General features: G+C 46.2%; 1 protein-coding gene across 9 annotated transcripts in view; it reads left to right on the forward strand.

The window, feature by feature from the left end:
* PTPN3 (protein tyrosine phosphatase non-receptor type 3) overlaps positions 1-27,325 on the forward strand; it is a 1,752,022-nt gene that overhangs the window by 1,181,491 nt on the left and 543,206 nt on the right. For all 9 annotated transcript variants that reach the window (XM_085606835.1, XM_085606836.1, XM_085606837.1 and 6 more), the window contains one exon: positions 17,260-17,337. In XM_085606835.1, coding sequence (XP_085462961.1) covers positions 17,260-17,337 — 78 coding nt within the window. The remainder of the gene's footprint in view (positions 1-17,259; positions 17,338-27,325) is intronic.

A 27,325-nucleotide genomic window follows, 5' to 3' on the forward strand; every position in this document is an offset into this window, starting at 1 on the left:
GAAGATACCTGGCACCACTGTGCCCAAGCAGTGCTTCAGTTATGAGACTCTATGGAGTGGTGTTGGGAGCCAAAACAAAATTAAGCTGTAGCAGGGCCACTGGATTGATGGGCCCACGGCGAATAGAACAGCAGCGGAAGCAGCCGCACTCCAGTAGCAAGCGAGGAACACAAGGCTGGTCAAGGGTGCAGAATGAAGGACGGCATGAACCACGTCAGTGGAGCAACAGCAAGGAGGAAAGCACTCTATACCTTCTGCCAGCCGCCAATATTTCAGTAGCGAAAGAAGGGAGGGTGGAAGGACAGGCGCCCACAGCACCATAGGGGCCCAGCAGATCACCAGTATGCACCGGCGACGCAGGTCTCAGGCAGCACCATCATCTACCACGCACCCCATCCAAGGCCCAGCAGCCTCTCACCGGTCTCCTTCAGAAGTGCAGTATAAGCCCGGGCTGCAGCATTCCCCAGAACAGGCCGTCCCGGGTGGTGTCAGGGCCTACGCTGCCAGGTCAGGTCCAGCGCACGCAGTCCACAGCCCTGCAGCCTGACAATGGCTGCCTAATATAGCTTGGTGCACGCCGAGAGGCAGCCCCGCCGCCGGCAGTGGGTCAGGGCCGCACCGCAATGGCTGACCGCAGGAGAGTCAACGGGCGCCGCCAGCTCTAGGAGCAATGAGCCTGACCAGGAGAAAGCAGGGGGGACCCGGCGGGGCGCAGTATCCCAGGCCCACCTGCGGCTGCATCACCTCAGGGCCTCCAAGGCAGGCCCGGTCCCTTCGCTCCCGCACAGCACCAAGTCCCACAACACCCCAGGGCCAGATCCTGCCGGCATGGGGGAGCACCCGCCGCACCCTCAAGGAGTCAGCAGGCGATGGGTTCAGGAGCTGGGGCTAATATGAAGATTTATCCCGTCATGCGGGAACTGGTTTGTGGAGTTTCAGTGCCATGGGGCCATCTTGGCAACACCCCAGAACAGGTCTTTTTTAGGTCTCGCCTAGACAGCGCATGGGCTGTCGCAAGACCTTTAGTAAACACAAATATGGAGGGTAATTTCTCCTGTCGCTTGCCATTGGTTGATTCTGGCATTGCTCGTGTTATCTGGCTTAAGGTTGGCTTTTGTTCCGATACATCACTTTCGTTTTGGCTCCGTTTTGCAGGAAGCAGCACCAACCAACTACAGTTTAGTTCGCTACTCATTTAGGGACTACTTCTTTTCTTTGCTGCTCCCGAAATTTGCACACTGCTGCTGATATCCGGTATCTGAGGCTCAACATGAGGACAAGTTTCGTTATAGATGGACACATTCATTTTTGTTAGGCACGGGGAGATTGTTATATTTCCAGAATCACCGGATGTTAAACGTCCCTGCCGAGACAAACCCGGTTCCCCAGCTGTTCCCCAGCTTGGAGGTCACCCGCTGTAGCCCGTAAGGCTACATCCTCTCTCCCTCTCATCCTATAACGAGCACATCTGGGCAACCAAAACCCAACCCATGTGCATTTAATTGCACACAGCCATTTTCATGCACACTGAAGTCTATAAAAGAAGACACAGCCCAGCCCCCTCCTGTTATCACTGCGGGAGAGTGGGAACAACGGGTACCCTGCTTTCCAGTTGGAGCAGCGAGCGATTAATTGATTCCCTTTTCCACAATAACCACTTTTGGCTTTTCGTTGGCAGCAATGGTAGCACATGATACCACAGTGCTACCTTCCTCCACTGTGCTGCTGGGGGAAGTGGTGGCTGTCTCCACCACATTGTCACCGCAGCATATAAATGTATTATATTATTGCGTGTAATAGCTATTGGCAAATTATGTTTTTGTTTTTAAAACATAAATAAAAGGTATAATCATTTACAATGCCAATTGCTTAAACTCTTGCAAATGCGAGACCTATTGCATTGCAAATGCTTGTAAACCTTTGTCACTGGAGCGAGCCCTACGAGCTTACTCATTTCTAAAATTCACAGACTTAATCCAGATTTTCCATCAAAAATTCCTTTAGTCTTGTATTCTTGCTTTTAAAAAAAATATTTTCTTCCCTGTAGCCAACGCGTTTTGTCCCATAACAGAGACTTCTTCAGGGCTTATTGTTTTGTTGGCTTACATTGCTCCCTGAAATACAAAAAAGTCACAGTAAGATTATTCTCTTAGGCCTTGTCAAGAAACCAAATTATTTGACATGCGGTCCATATCTAATCCCAATAATACGGGAATATCTTATTTTTATTTGTCATAATTCAATTGCTGCCTTTTCGGAGATATTATCCACACATATTGTGTTAGATATGGACCGCACATCAAATCATTTGGTTTCTTGATGAGGCCAAAGAGGATAATCTTGCTGTGACTTTTTTGTAATTCGGCTGACATGTAAGCCAGTAATAAAATAAGCCCTGAAGAACTCTCTGTTAAGGGACGAAACACGTTTGCTACAGGGAAGGAAAGATTTTAAAAAAGGCAAGAAGATAAGAATAAAGGAATTTTTTATGAAAAATCTGGATTGAGTGTGTGCATTATATAACCCATTTTGTGATGTTTACATAGTCAGTCGAATGAATGGTGGGTGCTGATCACTTTTTGGATTGTACTTCATGGAACATTGTTCCCGTGCAGAGGCTTAGGAGGCTTATCTTCCAGATCGATGCACCACCAGAGTGTTAACTAAGAATCTCACCAAACGTGATAGATGCGATTTTCTTGCCTCAGCCTCACTTTTGTAAATTACTAATATATATGTGCTGGGTGTATGTGTGCCTGTGGATGGTACAATGCACAAAGAATGTGGTGCTCTGCAGTGTGTGTATACTGGATGTATATGCTCGGTGTATTTGTGCCTCTGAAAGGTACAATACTGGAAAGATATAGTGCTGTGCATATGTACCTCGAAGGGGTACAGTACACAAGGGACACGGTGCTAGACGGTGCATGCATGTTAATGTATGTGTTGATTGTATGTGTGCCTATGAGCGTCCCAATACATGAAGGATACAGTGTTGCTCAGTGCTGGTAAGTGTATGTGCTGGGTCTATGTGTGACTATGAGTGGTACAGTACATGGAGGATACAGTAGCGTGCAGTGTGTGTGTGCTGTATACATACACTGGGTCCAAGTGTGCCTGCAAATGGTACATTACTTGAAGGACCCAGGGTTTCATTTTGGGAGACCCAGGCCTGAATGGTGAAAACACAAGGTGGTAGAGTAATCCCTGCTGACAGATTTGTGCATTGCTGCATTCCTGGAAGCTGGGTGAGACACACAATGGGGAGGAGAGAGCCAGGCTTCCCCTGTACACTTCAAAGGGTGCTTTTTAATTCAGTGAGAGCTCACAAGGATTGGGCCTGGGCACATCTCAGGAAGGAGATGGGGCTGATAAGAGACACATGAAGAGTAGGGTTAGGAGCCCTGGGCTAACCTTTTGATGCACATTCCACTGTGGCTGACATCCAGGTGTGAATTCTAAGAGGAATAGAGAGCAGAGTTTGGGTACTTCAAAAGAATCATAACCACAACTTAAAACTTCAAAGCTCAGACTCTAAATTATATTTGGTGTATTGAAATGAACTAACATAAGGGGAGTTTGCGCCCCACAAACAAATGTAAACTGACTGTCAGCCATGTGGGCTTTGTGAGGAGAGGAGGCTCTGCAAGACTTCCACCTGTGACGAGGACTGGAGGCCAAGGACTGCTAGTCTTCCTGCTGGGTGAGAAGAGCAACACCCAGGGAATTCAAGACCACCTGCCCTAGAACATCAGTGCCTGTCTGGTTGCCAAGACCAGTGTGCCCCGTGAAGAAGAGGAGAGCGATTGAGGGAGCAAGGTCCAGTGGGGAGCCCTGTGGAGTGGACTCCCTGTGCGAGGTGTAAGTAAATGGCTGCTGCACCGATCGGGTCATTGCTCTGGTGCACGTCATTGTTGCTGACCCCCGTATGCCAGGAGAATGCCGCTATGAATTGAGCTGTGTGCCCTGCTGCACCGATCGGGCAGGAGCCCATGCGTAGTGCTGAGGTGGCTACCCCGTATGGCAAGGAGTTGCTGGGAAAAAGACTGCCGTTCTGTAAGGGCTGTAGCCTTGTGTGGTTGTGGGTGGTGCCTCCGTATGCCAGGAGGGGCTGCCATGAAGGATTTCACAGTGACGATCAGACAGTAGCCCATGTGCTGTGAGAAACTGTGAAACCCTATACCGGAGGGGGTGACCAGTAGCATCAAGAACTGCAGCCTGATTTGCCATCTCCCACCAGATAAGTGAAGATGCCGTTGGAGCACCACCGCACCATCACCCACATGAGAGACCCAGGATAGGATCATCAAATCCACCCCACCGGTAGAGGAATTGGACACTTAATCAACAGGACGTCGCTTTGGGAGGACGACTGCGATTGAGAGACTCTCGCCTGCATGGGGGTAACTCAGCTGCAGCTGCTACAAGGGTCTGTGGAAGAAGAACACTCAGGAACTCCAGCCTCTTCATGCCTGCCGGTGCACGTAAGAATAGCGGGCCTGTCCTCCCCATGGGAACTTGTTACTAAGTTAGCTCTGTAGTGCTGGAACACTTTAAATTAGAGTCCAAGTGAACTCTTGAGGGTCGGTCTACCAGTTGGGCATATCCTGGATGTTACCAGTAGTGAATACGGAATAACCACTATTGCTTACGCAAAGAGGGAGCAGGGCAGGTAATCGGCATAAAAATACTAGAGCTCAGACAACAAGGGAGAGGGGACTGTGTAATTGTATGTGAATGTTGAGTTAATCCTTTTTTGTTGGTTGCAGTAGAAAATAAAATACTTCTCTTTTTTCATAAAAGTGAGTATTAGGCTGGACAAGGGTGTATTGCTGCTGCTACGTGCATTTTGAGTTGTGAGCCTGTGTTCACTACGCTGTAGCCACACCTCGCCCCCTGATTGAACCTTAGACTGCTTGGATCACGCATACCTGAGAATCAAGTGGAGAATGGGTACTTGGCTCAGTTACTCAGAATCCATAGTATGTCTGGCCCTGGGACATCAGGAGTAAAAGGCCTCAACCCTCATGGGTCCATTAACCCCTACTTGCTCCTTGGCCCTCTGAAAGGGGTTTTGACAAACACAATCACAGATATGGTGGTCGGTTTTACCTTGCAGGCCACCATCTCTGCGATTACAGCCAATCAGAATAATTTACAATTTGTGACCTACCCAATGAATATTAATAAAGTAGGCCTGATTGTAGCCCTGTCCAATTTCGAAATATTGGGATCTGACTTAATGGTACATAGGTTGGTTGGCAAAATTCAACACTGGACACAAAAATACTGGTGGCAAATTGCGACCAGTTTTTGCGTCAGGTATTATAATTAATCTTTCCCATGCCACAGTGGAGAACATGAAATGTACTTGATTCTGTTCCAGAGAGTTTTGTCTATATAGTTCACTGAGGCAGCATTTGTTCCAATATGGTCATTCGTTCTGCATTCTTACATGTTCTCCCCCTGTCAATATATTACAGAATGTTCATTCAAAACATTGGGTTCAAAGAGTGAGAGTTTAACGATAATCCAGAATTGGCAGGCAGGACACGGTATCCAGACCTTTTACATCTCTGTTAGGTATCATCTGTGGTGTTTGTGCTCCGGAACAATGTGTATCCCTAAATCAGGATAGTTCTACCATCTTGTGAACTTCTGGCAGATTGTGTTGGAAATGTTGTTGGCTGCCAGAATACTTCCTGCATTGATCCCATATACTAACAGATGGACTGCAAGAGGGACAACTCTTTGGCTCTCTACAAGTTCAGAAAGTTCATATTTTGCAATTTTTTATGTTTCTTACTAAAGAGGCATTTATTTCAGTATTTGTTGGAAAGTAGATTATTGGTAGGGGTAAGTATGCACCTACCACTAGTAATAAGGCTACTAACACTGTATCGGGCCCAGTAGAGGGGCTCAGTAAATTAGCCCCTTGCTCAACCCTTAGTAGCTGACAATGAGCAGTTAGGCCTAACTTAGAAGACAGGAGTGTAAAGCATTTAAAAACACAAATACATCAAATAATTAAGACCCAACACACAATAGAAATTCCACACTAAATTATAAAACTAGAAAATATGTTTATGAAGAAATAGCCACCAAAATGACAATCATCCTATAAAGGGAACCCGGAATTATGAATTTTTAAAGATTAACTACTTAATAGTGCTTAAAAACCTATAGCACCACTCTGGGACATCGGTTACGCTTGATTGGGACAAAGTTAAAGTTTAAGGCTGACTGCGATGGAGCCCTGGTCGGATACAGTAAGCTGGAGGCCCTGGTCAAAATTTTACCTTCACACTTAGAAACTTTTCTGGAGCTTTTTCTTCCGATGTTGCTGGACCCTCCACAGCAGGCCAGATTCAGAGAAGGTTTGCCGGCTTGAGTTTCTGCAAGGCCCTAGTCAAATCCTGCAGGTCTTGTACTCTGGAGCTGTCAGTGGGACGAACTAGAAATCCTGACCGGGTCGCGAAGGTAGTCGGCATAACTCTTGAGGTTTGGTCAGTCACCTCATGGAGCTTTTTCACAAAAGTTTTCCAAACGGGTCAGACAACCTGTACAGTTTATTTTTGACAGGTGGGCTGTCACCGATGTCAATGTGGTGCACACACCAATCGATGATACATGGAGTCAAAGAGAACAGACCATTAAACTGCCCCAGCACCTGCTTGCAGTCTCTTTGTTCCCGGTCTGTCAATTTGGGGGAGAGTACAACTCCTACCATTGACCCATATTGCACATTGTTGGAGAGGAGGTTGGGAACTGGTTCATTTTCCTCCTCTTCTCCTTTATTGGTGACGAGTAACATGGTCATGTCTGCCCTGTCATGGTAGGGTTTTAATCTATTGACATGCAGGACCCTGTGAGGGTTCCTGGGGGTGTTAAGGTCTACCAGGTAGGTAACCTCACCCTTCTTTTCAATGATTGGTTAGTACCCAGTCCACTTGTCATGGAGGGCCCTAGGAGCTACAGACTCCAACACCCTAAACCAACTGTCCTGGAGTATACTCGCGCATTGCAGTCTTTTGATCACACCAGTGCTTCATGAGCTGCTAGCTGGCCACCAGTTTCCTGCTTGCCTTGTACATATGCTCTGCCATGCGGGAGCGCAGGCCTAGCATATAGGCAAGCACATTGTCCTTTGCTTCCTTGAGAGGCTTCTCCAAAGACTCTCTCAGCAGGCACAATGGCCCCCTCACAGGGTGCCCAAACAACAGCTCAAAGGGACTGAAACCAATCCCTTTTTGTGGGACCTCCCTGTAGACAAACAGTAGGCATGGGAGGAGAACATCCCATCTTGCCTCACCACTATAATCTGATCTTCTTTCCAGGAAAGGTGAAAGCACAGCTGCCCTTGTATTGTTTTGAATAGTCTAACTAAGTGGCTATGAAATAACACTTGAGTCAATTAAACAGTAATGTTACTTTTTTGTGTTGCCTCCATTGCTAAACATCCATATTTTTGACAGACCAAAGAGCAAAGGAAAAGATGCATGGATAAATACAGTAATTTTTCCAGGCTCTCCCATTTATTTCTGTTGTAGCACCAGGGGCACCCTCAGCACAGCACTCTGGCTGCAGAGCTCATGATTGAGCCCAGAGGGGGCCCCTCCAGGTGCCTTGCAGGGAGGCCTCCTCGAGTTTCGTTACGCCAGTGTGTAGCACCCAGAACTAAGACACGCGTCTCTTAGCCACAAAGCCCATGCATTTATTAACCACAAGACAACAACTTCTGATGAGTAATTCTTGCAGATGCCTCGGCTTATTAATGGCCTCCATTTGCCTGACTGGATCCAGAGACTTTCCCCCAACAATAAATAGTTCCTCTGCACCACCAGATGGCACCATGTAGCTTAGTCATGGCTTTGTCAACCCAGAATGTTTGCGCCTCATCGATAGGGGTCTGGAGCGGTCTCTTGGTGCTTCACCAATCCATTTACCCAATCACCAGTTTAAGTGTCTTCTCCCTTCTAGATATAAACTCTGTTGTAGATGTCTTAAGAATATGTTTCTGTTGGACCCCTATGCAGTATCTGAGTTCTGAACACGATCCATCGTCCTGCGTCTCCTGCTCTTCAATGTATCCAAAGACTATCAGAAAATTGGAGGCCAAGTTATTTTTTACCAGGGCCCATAGCGACACCGCAAAATGGTCCCTGCCTCCATCATTTGAAAGAGAACAATCTCCTATGAGATCTTCCCTAAAAAACACAAGAAACATCAGAAGAAGAGCTTTTGTTCTTCCTCAAGGAAATAGTCCCATTTCTGTGATTGTTATGACAGATCGCTTGGCCATCTATCTAATCTGCAAGAGCTATGCCCTGCCCTTACCATTCTCTTCTGTAATCTGCCCTCCTTCCACCAGTATTTGCTCTCCAACACATACCTCCGTTGTGGCTGCAGAATTTCATGCCCTGCTGAACAATGGGCTGCAGAGGTGGCGGTGGTCGTGGAGGAAAGGGGAATGAGATTTTACGCCCTCTACTTTTTGGCTTCCCGAGAAGGATGGAGGCTTGAGACCCATTCTCGACCTTTGCTTCTTGAATGTGTTCATTCAGCATGACATGTTGAAAATGCTGTTCTTGAGCCAGATTCTTTTGGCCCCCCTATTAGGGGATTGGCTTTTTTGCCTGGACCTTCAGTATGTCTACTTTCATCTGTCAGTCCTTCAGCATGAGGTGTCTATGATACCATTTTATGGCTTTATCGTTTGATCTCCTGACTGTACTTCAAATGTTAACTAAAGTGAAGGCTGTGATGGCAGATTTACTAAGTTCAGGAGTTCACTAAGGAGAGACAACTAGATGTGTTAGTCATAGAACATCTTCAGCACACTCTGACCTTTCTGTACTGTTTGTAACTTGCCATCCACCCCTACAAGTCTCACCTCGACCATAAGCAGAGGTTGACTTTCATAGGTGCAGTGCTAGACATGCGTGAATGCTTTTCCTCCACCTCCGAGATTTGCTAACATTCAGGATATGATTTCCAATGCTTCTGGGTCAGACACAGGTTCCATCTCTGCAAGTCTTACTGTCGAGTCTGATGGTCTCATGCATCTTTTTGGTGTGGCTTGCCATATGGTGAGTGAGGGCCCTTCTGTGGTACTTGTGGAAACTGTGGCTGAAGTGTCAGAGGGGTCTCTTGGCTAAGGTGCAGCTTTGCAGCTATGTTCTCCCAGATCTGTACTGGTGGATGTGCCCCTGCAATACTTCGGTGGATTGTACGTTTGGAATTCAGTAGTTGCTGGCAACTGTGGTTACAGATACCTCCTCCTTGGGCTGAGGTGCTTATCTGAGTGCATGACAGTGAGAGGCCTGTGACCCCGAAAGGAATGGTGCTTGCAAATAGATTTTTTTTATTTTTGAAGTATAACAAAGTGTGGATCATGCTAAGCTTCCAGTACCTATATGGATATCAAGCAAATAAATAAATGTCATTAAACAAGTGTGAGTAATATGCATGGCTACATAATCGTGCTTCCATATATTTGTACTAGATATGCTAGTGGTCTACCTTCTCCTGAAGGCATTGTTCTCTTTCATCACAGGGATGCTCAGTTGGACAACACACCCACTGTATATTATATTAGCATATACAAAGGTGTGGAGGTCTTGGACATCATGTTGCAAAGCAACATGAATGCGGCTGTGAGCACTACAGCAAGCAGTTTCTGAGTTACAGACCACTTTGTGGGTATCCTCTAAAAGAGGGTGGGTACCCGAAATCGTCTCTCCTTAGAGGACCACATTCACACAAAGTGATCAATATGATCATTTCGAGACTGAAGTGTCCATACATGGGTCTCTTTGCTATGGGTTTGAACAGGAAGGGTTTTCGGTTTTGTGCCATGCTATTCCACTGAATGCTTTCTGGGGGGTATCTTCAAATTTATCTCAGGGTCTCTTTACATGTTCTTAATTTTTCCACCAGTCCTGCAGCTGTTATCCATGATTTGGGCGAATAGGATTTGGTATACGGATATTTGGTAACTCAGCATCTGAAAGAAACATGTTAGTTATAGATTCCTTACCTTAGAATTACCCCCAGGTGTCAGACTGGATCCGGAAAGTTTTTTCGTCTGCAGTGCCTCTGCGCGTCGAAAGGTGGCGTCGGTCGGCTCCGCATCTGTCGTTGGCTTCGTGGTGACCGGACTGACGTCGCGGCAGCTTCTTAGACGCGGCCCTTGTGCGCTGACGTCAGTACAGTTCTTTCTTTTCCTGCGCCAGCCAGTGCAGATCCAGAGAGAGCAGTAGCCCCAGTCACTTTTTGACTGAACTTTTTGGCGACGTTTGTCGACGTCTTTTTTGAGTCTACGACTCCTGGTGCACGTAGGGATGCCCGGCTTCAAAGCATGCGGTTCCTGTACCTGACTGATGTCGGATATGGATCGCACCACCTGTACCTCTTTTGCCTGGAGCGTGACCACGATCCCAAGTCGTGCTCCGACTGCCGGTCCATGGCCCCGAAGGCTTTGCGGGAGCGGTCCTGAAAGCTTCTTGAGCGCCGTTAGTCGGCTCCGCACCTTTCGAGGTCCCAGTCGCGAGGGAGGTCGAGAGACCAGTCGCGGAGCCATCATCATTCTACTAAGTCTTCGAAGTCTTCGCACTCGGGGTCAGGTAAGTTAAGGATAAGAAGAAGTCGAAGAAGCATCGTCGCTCTTCGGCTTCTCCCCTTCGGTAGGCTGACGCGACAAGGGATGCGGGCGGTGCCCCTCCTGTGGCTCCGCTTGCGAAGCCTGCTGAGCCGACTCCGGTTTTCCCTCCCTTCCCGAGACCAGGAGCGACTCCTGCCCTGCTTTGTACGTTCTGCGAGGCGATGCATGCCATCTTTGGGCAGCCCGCACCCACGTACGGGCCCCACGGACTCGGTTGGAGGGACCTAGGCCTTCGCCGGCGGTGGCTCCAGCCCCGGCGCTGTGGGCCCCCCTTGGATCCTGGCCTGGATCCGTATCGGCGCCAGTTGACCTTATTGCACCCTCCACCGGTGCCGCTTCCTCCGGCAGTGCTATTGCAACCAATGCCAGTCGTGCCCCCGGCCGGCGTCGACCCCGGCTTCCATCCTGGTATGGACCCAGAGCAGGACGGGCGTTTTTGTTCCCATGTTCACTCCTGGGGTCCCATTACGCCAGATTGGCACCCAGAGAATGAGGAGGAGGATTAGGAGGGGTCAGGTGACCCTCTGACTGATCAGCTAGAATCTGAACAGGACTGTAGAGAGGAACTTGGGCATGCCAGTGGTCTAGACACCTCCCCTGACCTTGGCATGTTGTCTCCTCCTACCGTGGCTACAGAGGAGGGAGCGTCATATGCAGTGGTGTTGCGTAGAGCAGCCAAGGCTCTCAACCTTCCTATGGTGGCGGTCAGGACTAACCTCCTGACAGAGGTGCTTCAGCCGGCTGCAAGCTCTTCAGAGCCCCTGCTGCTGTTTAATAAGGCCCTTACCGACGTCCTTTTGGGCACTTGGTCCAGGCCCAACAATGGGGGCTCCCGTGGACAGGATGATTGCCCGACGCCACCTTCCGTCTCTGTGCGACCCCACTTTCCTCTCCCTACACCCAATCCCAGAGAGCTTGGTGGTCCCAGCCTCTACTTCCAAGAGCGCATTCCCTACCGCTCCACCGGAAAGGGAATCCAAGAAGCTGGATCATCTTGGAAATAAGATTTTCTCTTCCTCCAGCTTGGGACTGCGGTCGTGAAACACCGCATGTCTATTGGGCCGTTACTTCCACTCCGTGTGGGATACGGTTGCGCAGGTGCTGCCTCAGTGTCCGGAGGAGGCCCGGACAGTGCTCTCCCAGGCTATTGCGGCTGGGAGGGATGCGGCGAAGTTTACCATCCGTTGTGGGCTGGATACCGCCGACTCTCAGGGCAGGACGATTTCCAAGTCAGTAGCCCTTCGTCGCTACGCCTGGATGAGCGGACAACGCTCTAGAGCGTTTCAAGGACTCACGGGCTACGGCCAAGTCCTTGGACCTCTTCAGTCGCCCTGTGCAGTCTGCTTTTCACCCCTTTCGTGTCTACGGAAGGGTGCCCCACTACGTCCCGCCCAGAGCCACAGGCTGCAGCAAGTTTCCCAATCTTCGCGCGGTTGGGGACGTGGGAACCACCGCCGTCGTTCAAGGGTCCAGCAGGCGGGCCAGTCCACCAACCCCCCTCTGCAGCAGCCTCCAAACCTTCCTAGTCCGACTTTTCAGGCCCATCAAATGCCAGTGGGTGGCAGGATCCGCCATCACCTCCCCACTGGCGCACCATCACGTCGGACAGGTGGGTTTTGCAAATAGTCCGAAAGGGCTTTCCCCCCCCCCCTTCAAGGCTACCCCTCCAACCATGCCACCTCAATTCCACCGCATGTTGGAGGATCACCTGGGCCTTCTCCAACAGGAAGTTACGGCTCTCTTGGCCAAGGGAGCCATCTAGTGCGTTCCTGTCCCAGAAGTGGGTTGTGGTTGTTACTCCCACTACTTTCTGGTACCCAAGAAGGACAAGGGCCTGCGTCCTATCTTGGATCTCAGGAACGTCAACCGCTTCCTGCTGAAGGAGAAGTTCAAGATGTTGACGCTCGCTCAGGTCTTGTCTGCCCTCGACCTTGGAGACTGGTCGGTAGCTTTGGACTTGCAGAACGCTTACTTTCACATCCCCGTCCTGCCGGCCCACCGGCGTTACCTGCGGTTCAGGGTAGGCCATGAGCACTTTCAGTTTACTGTGCTCCCCTTTGGCCTTATCAGCGCCCCTCAAGTGTTCATGAAAGTGATGGCCGTGGTCGCAGCTCATCTGCGCAGATCGGGGGTTTCAGTCATTCACTATCACGACGGCTGGCTGTTAAAGGCGGGCTCGCCCCAGGCAGTCGTCTCCCACCTCCAGACTACGACCAACCGCCTGCATTCGCTATGGTTCTCCATCAATGTGCCGAAGTCACACCTGATTCCCTCACAGAAGCTCCTCTTCATCGGAGCGGTTCTGAACACTACACCGTTCTGGGTTTATCCTTCCGAACAGCAAGTCTGGGATATTCGGGCTATGATGCCGATCCTTCAGCCTCTATCCCGGGTTTCGGTCAGGATGACCCTGAGGCTGCTGGGCCTCATGGCCTCCTGCATGCTGCTGCTCGATCATGCCAGGTGGCATATGCGGGCTCTGCAGTGGGACCTGAAGCTCCAGTGGGCGCAGCATCGGGGGAATCTGTCCGATTGCGTCCAGATCTCGGAGGGCACTGCACAGCAATTGCAGTGGTGGCTCACGAACCAGGATTTGGTCAACGGCAGATCCCTCTCCTTTCCCCAACCAGAACACACATTGGTGACAGACGCCTCCCTTCTGGGATGAGGCGGCCACATGGGAGAGGCAGAGATCAGAAGCCTCTGGTCTCCGGCGGAGTCCGGGCTCCATATCAACCTTCCGGAGCTCCGGGCGATCCGTCTTGCACTCAAGGCATTCCTTCCCTCTGTACGGGGAAGAGTAGTGCAGGTGTCCACTGACAACACCACCACCATGTGGTACTGCAACAAACCGGGCGGGTGAGGTCGTGGACCCTATGTCAGGAGGCCCTATGCCTCTGGATATGGCTGAAACATCAGGGCATATCCCTGATGGTTCAACACCTGGCAAGTTCACTAAATGCCAGGGCGGACGAACTCAGCCGCAGGTGCAAGATGGATCTTCACTCGACGGTGGTGCAAGGTCTCTTTCGACAGTGAGGAGAACCTTGGTTAGATCTATTCTCCACCGAAGAGAACTCGCAATGTCGGCAATTCTGCGCACTGGAATTTCCAAGGCGGCATTTGTTTGGCGACGTTTTTAGTTGCGAGTGGAGTTGTGGTCTGTTGTACGCTTTTCCGCCTATACCACTTCTGCCTGAGTAATGAAGAAGATCAGGCGCGACTGGGCCCAATTCATCCTTGTGGCTCCATATTGTGAACGAAGAGTCTGGTATCCAGAGCTGCTCAACATAGCCATCGAGCCTCCGACCCATCTGCCTCTTCAGGAGGATCTTCTGTCGCAGCAACAGGGGACGGTCCTCCACCCGAACCTGTCCAGCCTCCACCTCCTTGCGTGGAGATTTAGCAGCAGCAGTTGACGTCTTTTGACCTGCATCTCGAGGTTTGTGATATAATCTTGGCACCCAGGCGTCCCTCCACTAACACCGGTATACGCCTGCTGGTGGAACAACTTTGTGGCATGGTGCACAGCAAAGGCTGTGGATCCCCTTACTGCCCCTCTTTCTGAGGTTCTCTTGTTTCTCCTTTCTTTAGCCCAGCAGGGCTCTGCTCTGGGCACTATCAAGAGCTATCTTTCGGCCATCTCTGCCTTCCTTTGGCTTCTAGATCAGCCTTCTCTTTTCAAGTCCCCGGTTGTTAATCGTTTCTTGCAAGGCATAACTCTTCTCTTTCCTCCTATTCCCTTCGTTTTTCCTCAGTGGGACTTTAATCTAGTCTTAACATATTTAATGTGCGCTCCCTTTGAGACGCTTCACAACTGTCGTTTGAGGCTTCTGACGCTAAAAACTGCATTCCTGGTAGCCATCACATCTGCCAGAAGAGTGAGTGAGCTCCAGGCCCTTTCCTCCAATCCTCCTTTCCTGTCTGTCCATCCAGACAAGGTGGTTTCAGGACTCGTCCATCCTTCCTGCCCAAGGTTGTCACTGCCTTTCACATCGGGCAGACCATCACTTTGCCCACCTTCTTTCCGCCTCCGCGTCCTTCGAAAGAGGAGGAGAGGCTCCGCCGTCAAAACCCAAAACGTGCACTTTCCTTTTATCTGGATCGCACCAAACAGTTCCGGGAGATGACCATCTCTTTGTTGGCTACGTGGGCGCCATGAAAGGTCGGGCCGTACACAAGCGGACTATCTCCTGATGGGTCGTTTTGTGTATCAAAGCTTGTTATTCTCTGGCAAAGAAGGAGCCTCCAGTGGGGCTGCGCGCCCATTCCACCAGGGCAACGGCTGCCACTACTGCTTTGGGACGGGGAGTTCCTCTAAATGACATCTGTCAGGCAGCTACGTGGGATTCGTTGCACACATTTACTAAACACTACTGCCTTGACAGTTAGGTCCGGAGAGACGGCTTCTTCGGCCGTTCTGTTCTCCAGGGCTTTCTGGTGTGATCTTGGTTCACAGACCCACCTCCACGGTTGGTATTGCTGGGGTATCTATTCTAAGGGAAGGAATCTATAACTAACGTGTTTCTTTCAGATGAACAAGTTACTTACCTTCGGTAACGATATATCTGTAAGAAACATTAGTTAGTTATAGATTGCTTACCGCCCCACCCATCCTCCCCATTCTGCGAACTGATTTCCAGGGTTAAGGATATCCTTTCAGGGCCCTAGTTTTGTGCACCAGTGGTCAGTGTCTTGCATGGCTCTGGGTTTCTGGCGCGAAAAGTCATGTACAGAACTGACGTCAACGGCGAGGGCGGCGTCTAAGTAGCTACCACCACGCCATCCCGGCGACCACGACGCTAACGACGGACACGTAGCCGTCCAACTCCACCTTTCGACGTGCAGAGGTACTGCTGACGAAAAATCTTTCCGGATCCAGTCTGATGCCTGGGGGTAATTCTAAGGTAAGGAATCTATAACTAACTAATGTTTCTTACAGATATATCGTTACCTAAGGTAAGTAACTTGTTCATTAAGACCTCTATTCCGCTCCTCCACTTCCTCTCCTGCACAGGGTGAACCGTCTCTCGCAGAATGTCGCCAGATCTCTGTCCCGTCCTCTAATGTTACAAATGCACATGTGAAAATTGAGTGGTGCCAACTAGGTATCCTCTGTTTACCTACAGAAGTGGCAGAGGTAATGTTAGCTGCCAAGAAACCTGAACACAATGCATTTATATGGGCCCCTGGACAAAATTTGTTGAGTGTTGAGAGTTGGAAAATATGGATCCATTGTGAAACCGCCTTTCTGATGTTCAGTGTTTCGCTCTATCTGTTACCTAACAGGACTTGACAGGTATATGACTGTTCTTTTGCCCTTCATGTACCTTCCTGAGCAGCCTTCTTATTTGGTTTGCCACTTGTGGTGCTATTCCTGAAAGGTTTGCAGTACTTGTTTCTTCCCACTGTGTTCATTATTCCTCAGAGGTGTTTGAATTTGGTTTTAATGTTCCTCTTGGTGTCTCCAATTGAACCAATGCATAGTTGACTGATTTGTTTACTAATGTTGAAAATAGTTTTCTTAGTGGCAATAACTTCAGCGTGTTGGTGACCTGAAGGCCCTACTAATGTGTGCACCTTTCACGGAGATCTAGCTAGGTACATTGGTGCTTAAAATCTGACCTGCAGTCCTACCTAAAGTTGTGCCAGATTTTCACACTGGCCAGTCTATCACTCTTCTTCACCCCTCTAAAAAGTCAAGAGTGGCTGCATAGGCTTGATTCGAGGCATGTGCTGTTCTACTCTATTAACTTAATAGAAGAGGACTCAGTGAGTAATATGCCATTTGTAAGCTTTGTTGGAACTAAGAAAGCCAAAGCAGTAATCATGACCATCTCACTTTAGGTTATCCTTTGCATTAAGTTCTGTTCTTCCATAGCCACTAAGGGTCAACGCTGTCAAGGCTGTTGTGGCTTCTGCTGTTTTCACCAGATGTGTCTGATTTTTTTTACACCAGTCATGAAGCCATGTGGCAATCCTTATAACATTTGCTAAACACTACTGCCTCACAGCTCAGGCACACAGTGATAGATACTTTGCCAGGATTGTGTTGCAAGAGTTCCTGTGTTAATGTGCTCTACTCAGTTCCACATCCTGGAGAGTATTGCTTTGGCACTCATTCATAAAGTGATGGGTCTGCAGGAAAAGTATCTATCAGAAGAAACATTGACTTACCTATGGTTATGGTATTTCTGGTGCATACTGTTACAACAGATTCTTCACCACCCTCTCTCCTATATTAGTAAGTGCTGTTACTATTTAGGTGCCAATGTGTGTTATGTCGCTGTCAATTGTCCTCTAGGTTCCTCCCTGTACACCTCAATGAGGTGTGCAAACAGTACTAGGAAATAGCACAAGTGCCTCAGTCCCTGCCTTATAAGTCCCAGACTTATTACATCCTAGATGGGCGGCGCTGCAATGTGGCACTGTAGAGCAATTGGTGAGGCGAATGTTTCATGATCCAGTCAAGCGTGTGGAGGATAACCTTTTTTTTTTTGGTACAATAGAAATTATGCAGCGAGCACCTATTTTATTTTAATGTGTCAATGAGATATTTTACAACACACCTAATAGATCATTTAAATCTCTTACAGAATGAATCTATGTCTGGAGGCTTGCTCTTGGTGCTCATCACCCCAGATGAAGAGGGAAAATTTGGCTTTAATTTAAAGGTATGAAGATATGCTTTGGTTTTTTTATTTTCAGATTTCGAAACTACTGCTAAACTTTTTCATGTGTTGAGGACATATTGTTATATACACCGGACTTTCTGCAATATTTTTTTTTGTTTAAATTTATTTATTGGTTTAACAACATCATTATACATTGTAGACTGACATTTTCTTGTCTGATATCACTTTCGTATCCAACGAATCATTAAATTAAGTATACATTACATACAAACTGTTCTTTCCAATTCCACCATAGGGGATGCTACAGATTCCCCTCGATATTTGTTCCATTTTTCTCTCTTGCGATCCCATTTTTTTGGGCATCCCCTAGTTACAAAAACCTCAGTTTCCGCCAGCATACATCTATCTAGCTCTGTCATCCATGCATGGAGCCGTGGTGCATTACCTCCCCCCCACCCCTTAGCAATCTCTCGTTTAACTAATGTGTATCCTAGCGTCGTAAATTGTTTTTCCGCCTCCGTTAGGTCCGTTGCCTCCCATATATTCAATAAGCCCAGTTGCGGTGTCAAAACAAGTTCCTTATGGAGGGGACTTTCTGCAATATTGAGTTAATATTTATTATGCATTTTCTGCAATACAGTCATACAAATTCCCATCTGATTTATTCATCCCACCTGTTTTAATAATCACCTGATATATGAACATGTAGATTAAGTAATGTGAAAAATCATATATTCTGATTTGGTATGTATGTTAATCAGTGGTTCCTATAGTCCCTTTACTCTACAAAAATGATTGTCACGTTGTGCGAATGAAGTTTAAATTATGATTAGTGTTATGAACCTTTACCAACCATTTCATTCTGATTGAATTAATTACTTTTTCCCTTGTATAAATGAATAAGCTACAGAATGCAACCCAATATGTAAAAGGTTGTGCAATTAACAAGCTAGTACAGTAATCTTGAGTGCTAACCCTGCCGTCCTCTGTGCTAAAGTGGGAAAGGTGTAAATGATTTGTGAATGACCAATGAGTGAAAAGAGTGAAGAGTGAGGAAAATCTTTGTATGATTTTCTCAGTTTATGTAGTTCCAATTTAACTAGAATTAGAATTGATATGGTAGCTATACCATTATTCATATTGCTCTGTATAGATATTTCCTAAAGGTGTCTGCCTGTGAGGAAAACATTAGTGTTATTGTTATAACAGATCATATATATTTATATTTCCGTGTATGATTTTATTTGGGGTATTGTCTGGATCTGTTGCACTTTTTTCATATGTAAATGTGGAATTCTTAATTTAATTATGGATTTAAAATTTTTGTTTTGAGTTATTAGAAGTGTGAAATACCCTTTGACATTTGAAAGATGAAATCATTGGGCTGAGTTAAAGTTCAACTTACTACTGTGACTGGCAATTTTCACAACTTTTAAGGTTTTGTCTTGTAGCCAGTGTTAACGCCCTCCACCAACCTATCTTTTCCCATCATCTTTAACTTCCTCTTAACGTTTTTTTTTTTGCGAGCTTCATTGCTTTTTTTATTGAAAATTCAATATGGTAGCATGAATGCCCTTCATTGGCATGAATGCTTCCTGCAGGAATAAGCCCTTGTCTGGAGTGGAAGGTCTTTGTTAGCCCCTCCCCTTACCCAAGGTCTAGTGTGTATTTGCTTGTTCTCCCTCCTTGTCCAAGTTGTGCATACTTGTACATTAAAAAAGAGAATGTGAAGGCAAACTCACTACTGCACTAGGGTAGGGATTGCAACTGCCTCCACAGCATAGTGGCTGCTTTCACCTCTCCTAGCCCTCCTCTGCCATGGGTGATTGGGGCAGCAGACAAGTGCCCCGTGGCTCGGTTTTCAGTTACAAACAGGGCCCCTTTGCAACTGTAAGTTGTCATGGGCTCCTTTGACTTATCCTACAGTATTAGCTTACCACACACTGAGTAGTTTCTGGCCAAAACCTTCCCAAAAAGATTTTGACTTTACTGGTATTGGTGTTCCGTGAAGTTCCTTATGACATTCCAAAGTCTCTTTTAAGTCCCACCTTTTATCTTCTAATTAGTGTTCTTCAGAAGTTTTTTTTAATTTGAGAAACAGCAACGAGAGTGGCAATCGTGTAAGTATAAGACTGTGACTTTTTTTAATAGCAGTAGTTGGCTCACTCGTGAGCCTTAATTAGTGTTATCAGTGGAAAATGCAACAAAATAAGCAAAGTAGATCTGAAAGTGTAGTCAGGCTGTACTTTCTGTCTGCTTAGTGACATAATAAGGGATGTTGTGCCATAGAATCCCACCATCCACTACTCATTGTATCACAGCAGCACGTTCTTGCCACAAATGTTGCAGAACACATAGAAAGGGTGTCAGTGACTCTTTCCTACGTCTCACTAAAGAGAAGAAGATGGTCCAACCTTTGGGTCATCTGTCTGTGATGAAGAATCCTTGGTAGACACAGATGAGTCAGAGAGTGGGTGCTCTCTTCCACCCCCAACAGAATGGTCAATGGGATTAACGCATGCATATCCCTTTCAGGGGCTTGATTCCTCATTGCACCAGCTGCTGTATAATGTAGTCTTCAGGCAGTAATGCTTGTGGATTTTCCTAAGTTTTAGAGCATTGGCACGTTTGACACAGACCACTTTATCTACCGTTGCCCGATCTGTGGCTGACAGAGGTTCCTAAAGTTCATCAGCAGTGAATACGATGATTCTCTTATGATACATGCCTCAGGTGTTCAAGATTGATAGCAAACTGTCATTTCATTATATTCCATAGCATATCAGATTGCAGGCAGTGCCAACTTGAAATGGTGGTAGAATATGTGCTTGCCAACTCCAAGTTTCATGTAGGTGTACAACTCATGGATTTTGTTTTTATGTAGATTTGTAATGTTTTATGTTATTTATATTTTGACCTCATATTCGAAGAAAGTTAAATATTTTTGTCCATGTCATATTTTTGTATGTCTTTTTTTGTAATACTTGTAAAAACTTAAAGCTTTGATTCCTTTATTTGTGAAAGTAATAATCCTTTATTTTATCTTGTTTTAAATTGCATGTTTATAAAGGTCTACTCTATGAAATCTCCCATCAGCGTGCTGTGCATCACAACAAAAATTGAAATGCAGGGTCTGCCTTACAATATAAAATTAAGTTAGCAAACAAAAACAAATTGTGGAAACAAGATGTGTAACCCGATGTACTTTCCTTAATCAGCTTGATCAACAGCATTTTTCTGGGTGACTTCAAATCACCACTGATAAAACAAAAAATAAACATTTCCATTGCTTCTATCCACAAGCATACTTTATATTAGCTCCATAAATGTTGCTCAATTCCAGCACCACTTTAGACCTACTTGTCACCAGAGAAAGACCAAGATTAATATTCCATCCTTGAAGACTGGTCCTACCACTGCTTCATCCTAGTCTCTACTTATTGAATGTTCCAACCACTAGAAAGCCTAGAGACTCAAGTTCTTAATAGGAAATGTTAACATTGATGCTCACATGCTTCCATCAGAACTGCACAAGTACTTAAATCCACATACCAGCTCCCAGCGCAGGAGATTAATAGAATTCATTATAATTAAAACATGGTAGGGTAATGGACACAAGTGCCCTCAAAATTATAGTGGGACAAAATATAAAGTGCTGATTGAGTTGAGAAAAGCTCTCAGGACATCCAAACAAATTTGGTGCTAAAACCCCTTGTTCCAGGGATACTTCGAACAGTAGAATATTCACCTTTAGAATATCCCCAGGTGCCAAAGGGGATCTGGAGAATACTTCAACAATGCTCCAGCATGCCTGTAGGTTGTTGCCATGTGGCTCCATGGTGACTCTTTATGGCACCAGAAGTGGTGGAGCAGACTGGCCTATAAGCATTACCCTTGCCCGCTGACATCATTCCTTTTTTTCTGCGCAATCGTTTGATGTTTATTTTTTAAAATATTTTTTTATTAAATCATAATGAATCATATCACATACCCCATTGGCAATCCAATGGACACACTTATCTTTATACAATCATTCTTATCATCAGCAAGGTAATGGTGTAACAGATGAGCAGGTCAAAGAAAAAATTAGTCCAGAAGTTCAGTCAATGATAACATAATAACAAATTTATAGTTTAGCAGAGAGTAGTCTGGATGAATCTCCTGAGGGGGCCGAAGACAGGACCGGTATATTTATGAGCTCCATATCTGAGCTGATTAAATCCTTACTGTCTCCCCTGGAGACTAGACTACAGGGTATTGAACATCAACTACAGGCTCTAAATCTGGAGTTAAACGCCAGACCTATGGTTTCTGCCCAAAAGGCAATTGGTGGACCAGCACTGGCTGGCATCAAACTGCCTCTGTCTATTAAACAACCAGCAGGGAAGAAACCTTCCCCTCCAAAGTGTCCACTAAAAATACCTACACCTAAGGGTAATACAAATAGTACTACTAAGTTGCCTTCCAAGGCACCCAGTAAATCACAGAAAGTAAATGGTCCCATTATTTCTGCTCCCAAACCCCTTTTATCCCTTCCAGCGAATCCTAAGATACGCCGGAATATTAATTTACCTCCTGACGCCCACTCCTTTGTAATAGTTCTAACAGGTGTCCCCGAGCTTGCCCCCTCATCAACAGAATCCTTTTGGGCTCTCAAAAACAAAGTTTGCCACTGGTTAGATAGAAACTACCCACTTCCACCCAACATTCGCAGTAATTTGCTTATGGTGGAGAGAGCACCATGGGTGGGTGAGAATAAAAAAAATCTCCAGGGCGACTGTGTTGTTGTAACATTTGAGGACCCACGTCCGGTGGAATATATCCGTACTGGGCCCCCATGTAATAACAACTCTTCAATCTTAGTTAAACCCCTCTCCTATTTCTATATGCTTGCAGATCACCGCAGTAATAGGTGGAGCTGGTTAAGAGCTCAAAATTACACAAGAAGGGGGATGAGAGAGGAGCCTTTTATGGATTATAATTCTAACCAGTGGGATGCGGGTGAAGATGGAGGGTGGAGCACAGTACACAGGAGAGTAGGTAGGCCCCCTTTTGGTTCTACTCAGTTTCAAGGGGAATGGCATGGTCATCAGCATAACCCCCCTCCATTACCCTGTTTCAATCGCTTCAGTGGCCTGGAAGTAGTTGATTGACATTCGATCCAGCACTCTGGCCAAGAGGTTATGAGGGAGGAGGTAGGGTTACCACGGGCTGTAACTCCAATTGGAACGGGGGTTCAAGTGTTTGTGGATAATGGTTGCCCTAGCAGGGGCGAATTGCCACACCCGTTGCACCAACTGTAGTACTCTCTTCGATTAACATCCTTTCTTGGAACATAGCAGGGCTCAGGAAAAATCTTGAAAATCCGGAATGGAATGACTTCATTGACTCCTTCCATATTTGTATGTTTCATGAAACTTGCAGTTTGTCCCCGCAATATAAAAATGGGTACTCTACATACTTTGTCCCAGCAGTTTCCATAGGAAAAGGCCACCCCTCAGGTGGTCTGCTCATCTGGGTAAAGGTGAATTTGAATTGTACTATTATTACACACAATGTCCAATCCAATGATATCTTGCACATTTCCCTGAAAAGCCCACACGGGGGTATTGTTCATTTGTTTTGTGTTTATGCAAGAAGGGTGCAGGGTGGTTTAACCTCGCAAACAATTGAGCTGCTTGATGTAAAATTGTCTGAGCTTCCACCTAGGTCCAAAATCCTGTTGGGGGGGATTTTAACTGTACATTTGAACCCCTGGATGACGAGGATGTATTGGGTTTGAACTCAGAGGACTGGAGACAGACTATACCCCCTTTAGTACTGGCCCCTATTAAGAAGTGGTCTGCCATAGCTATACAGTTGAACGCACTGGCTTTGGAACATAATCTACTGGCATTAAATGGCCGGACCGTAACGGGGCAATGACCTATAATAGGATAGGCTGCCCATCACGTATCGATTACATCTTTTTAGATGTTCATTCATAGGCTAGTTTAGTAGATATGGAGGTCAGGCAGTCTTCAGATAGCGATCATAACCCATTATGTATGGGAATTAACTGGGCTAATGGGATTAGTAAGAGCGGGGGGCTGGAGCTGATCACCAAGTAAAATGTGAAGAGGGGAAAATTAATAGTATTGGGGACTTAGTTAAAGCAGAAACCTCCAGCCTCGCAGCGGTGGATCTGGGAGAGGTTCACTCTCTGGGGCCCAAATTATTGGGCCAGTACGAAAATTTCACAGATAAAATAGGAAAGTATTTCCTCAAAAACACCCAAGGGAACCCCCCAGCGGGTCTTAGACCCCTGAAGGCTTACGCGTGGTATACAGTGGAATGTAGGAAAAAGAGGAAAGCCATTGGTTTGGCGATAAAATTGAAGGACCCAATAGCAGTGAAACTGGCTAGAAAGGAGTACCGTAGTTCAATAGCCTCAGCCAAGAAAAATTGGGAGGAGGAGCATTGGCAGCAGCTTAAGATCGCTGCCAGCGGGAAGAATTCTATTATTTTCTGGAAATTGATCAATGCTTTAGACCGTAGGGGAGTTGACCCCATTTTAAATCATATTAATGAACAGCAATGGCACGCCCATTTTTTTAAATTGTATTGTGAGGAAGGCGATCAAGTCCCTCCATTGCCATTAGCAGTGTGCAATAAGCGCAACCTTAGTTTGGAGTTGCCCAGTAATGAAAACGTATTCTCCCCGCGAGAAGTCAAGGTCGCTATTTTAAATATCCTTCCAGGCAAAGCGGCTGGTCCAGATGGCCTGCCCGGGCATCTTCTACTTCATAACCCCCAAATTTGAGCAGACTATATAGCAAATCTAATTAATCTCATCCAGCGAGGCCATCCCGTCCCGGAATCATGGAAAGGGGCGGAGGTGATCACGATTCATAAGAAAGGTGATAGAGAGGACCCTGCCAACTACAGACCAATTAGTTTAATTGACAACATTCAAAAGGTAGTTGGCAGGGTCATTATAAATCGAGTTGAGACATGGCTAATGGATAATGATATTCTAACCCATTTCCAGGCTGGGTTAGGCGGAATGTTGGTGCAATGGATCAAGTCTTCCGGTTTTGCGCGGTCTATTGGAAGTCAGTATCAATTATTAAGGGTTGTCTTTACTTGGCTTTCATAGACCTGAAAACCGCGTTTGATGTTATCCCACGCGCCAAGCTAGGGGAGGTTTTATTAGCCATGGGGTTTCCTAGTTCCCTGCTGCAATTTGTTATCAAACTCCATGAGGATAACTACGCAAGGATACGTTGGGGGCGCCAGGGCCAATTGACAGGGAGGGTATCAGTCAACAGGGGGGTGCGGCAGAGATGTGTGATGGCTCCAACACTGTTCTCCCTCTTTATAAATGGGGTGGTGGACCATTTGAGGGAGGACCCTGCGGATGCCCCCGTCCTTGCCGGGGAGAAAACCCCCACTCTTCTTTTTGCAGACGATACCCTCCTGATGTCCAAGACCCCCAAGGGTCTCCAAAAATTGCTTGACCGCTTCTCCCTCTTCTGTAACGACCGTAGGTTAACGGTCAACACTTTGAAGACAAAGTTAATGGTTTTATCTCCAAATAGAAAGGTTAGGAATGTTCGTCTTACTTTGTATGGGTCCCCTTTAGAGGTGGTGAATTAATTTGATTATCTAGGGGTTAGGTTGTCCAACAACATGAGCTGGGATTCCCATATATCAAAAATGGTACTAAACCTCAAAAGGGTCTCCGGTGCCATACTAAAGAATCAGCGCCTCTCTATTAGTAGACCGGTTGCCCCTGCCTTGGTAGTCTATGAAGGGAAGGCTTTAGCCTCGGCAGTCTATGTCTCCGAATTATGGGGTGCTGAAAACACTAAGGTCCTGGCAACTGCAGAAAATAAGTTTATCAGAGATCTAGTCTCACTTCCAGTTTCAACCCCTCTATTACCATTATTTTTTGATATGGGTAAAAAATCAATCTCGGACAAAGTTCAACTAAGGCCGCTGTTATTTTGGGTGCGCCTTAGAAGAACCCAGGAATTAGCCAGATATGCTCGAGTGTTGGACGAGTTAATATCCCTAAATGTTTCTCACCAAATAAAGTGGCTCAACAACCTTAAGAAACTGGTAGTATTAATAGGCCTGGGGGAATCCTGGGCCACACAAGTCCCCCCTGCAAAACAAATTGTAAAGAAATTATACTGGGACTGGGTTGAGGCCAAGGTTAACAATAACTTAAACCTGGGAACTTTAACGATGAACTTTCTTGACCATAAACCATCTATGAAGTTGGAACCCTTTTTAGATTTTATCCAACTACCTAGAGATAGAACTTTGTTCTTGAAACTAAGATATGGCACTCTTCCCCTTAAAATTTTTTAGAAAGGTGGAAGGCCAAGGGGGGGGGGCGCTTGATCTAAATTGCCCAGGTTGCCAATGTCCAGAGGAATCCCTTGGCCATTTTTTATTTGCTTGTTCAGCCTACAAGTTCGTTAGGGCTAAATGGTTGAAACCTGTATGCAGGGAGCTGGGAGTAAGGGATCACAGATCAGCCCTGCGTATTATTTTAACAAATACTGTTTCTATGTATACCATCTGTGGGGTTGCTAAATACCTCGCGGGTGCCTGGTTAATCCGCTCTAGGCTGCTGGGTAATATATAAATTCTCATGAATGAAGAAAGCATTGTTTTAAATTCTGTTTTTATTTTTTGTCCCTTTTTAATTCGCTATTTGCTGTTCTGGATGTAATTGTAGTACTATGGATGGATTGTTTTTATGTACTTTGCATGTTTGTACTTTTATGATAAATATCTATCGAATAAAGTATTAAAGCAAGCAATAACGAATAAATGCAGGAAGGGGCATGCAGAAATACAGCATCCAAAGGAAAAATACATACATTCCATCTGCCCAAAAACTACAAATATTACAAGCATTGATAGACATCAGTCTACAGATCCCAAAGAAATTGTGCCCATATTCTGCCAAACCTTCTAAGGGACCAAGCACTCCTTACTCTGTCCAGAGCCTGTTCTGAATAATGTAATTGCCGGCTAGTTGCCCACCACTTGGTAGCCAGCGGGGAACTACTGAGACCCAAGATCTAGCAATATAGAGTCTGACTGATACTATAAGTATAGACAGCAGCTGTCTCAGCCTAATGTCGAACTCCATTCCATATCCCAACATTATTTTCATCGGAATTAATTGGAGTTAATACCCTAAGCTTGCCGTAGCTAAGTGACACACCTCCTCCCGGAATACCCTAAGTGCAGGGCTTGTGTATTACATATAAAGGATGTGTGCTGCTTGACATTTACACGTGGGCAGCTAGTTTTGTCTGGGTAAAGGTACTCACCCCACCTCATAAGTTTGTTTGGAGTGTATTATAACAAACAAACTGTCTTAAATTGCTGCAGTTTTAAACTAACAGAATTGACAGCACCCTCAACTGTCTCTAAAGCCCAATATATTTCTGATGGTAACATCTCCTGAGAGAGCACTTTGCTCCATTTAGCTGCCAAGTGAAGGCTTTCTTCACTTCTTTGCTCACAAAACCCTTGGTAGTTAGTGCTAAACAATAATTTCCGGCTAACCTTAAGGATGTTTGATAAAATAGCTGAGGTTTCTAATTCAATTAAACTTGCTTTCATGTAAAAGTAGTCCCTCAGCTGTAAATATTGAAAGAAGTGATAGCGAGGAAGGTCAAACTCATTTTGTAACTCAGCTCAAAAAAAGTATGAAAGCCATTCACATCAAATAACTGCCCTATAGTCAGTGTGCCAGATATGTGCCGTACGTTACAAGCCGAATCATGATACACCCTAGGAAAGCCAAGTTATCCCAAAGCAGTATGTTCCTGTGTATTAACTGTAAAGAATATTTGGCACAGATTTCTCACCAGGTAGTTGCTGTGTCCTTGATAAAATTGAACCTAACCCGCTTATAATAATTGTGGTCCGTTATTCTGTAGACAAAGAGCCTACTCTCGGAACCCAATGCCAAATAGTAGCCAAATGCAGATAAGCCTGGTTCTACTGGAGCAAGCTA

The sequence above is a fragment of the Triturus cristatus genome, chromosome 5_2 (genome assembly GCF_964204655.1).
Source record: "Triturus cristatus chromosome 5_2, aTriCri1.1, whole genome shotgun sequence".
Classification (NCBI taxonomy): Eukaryota; Metazoa; Chordata; class Amphibia; order Caudata; family Salamandridae; genus Triturus; species Triturus cristatus.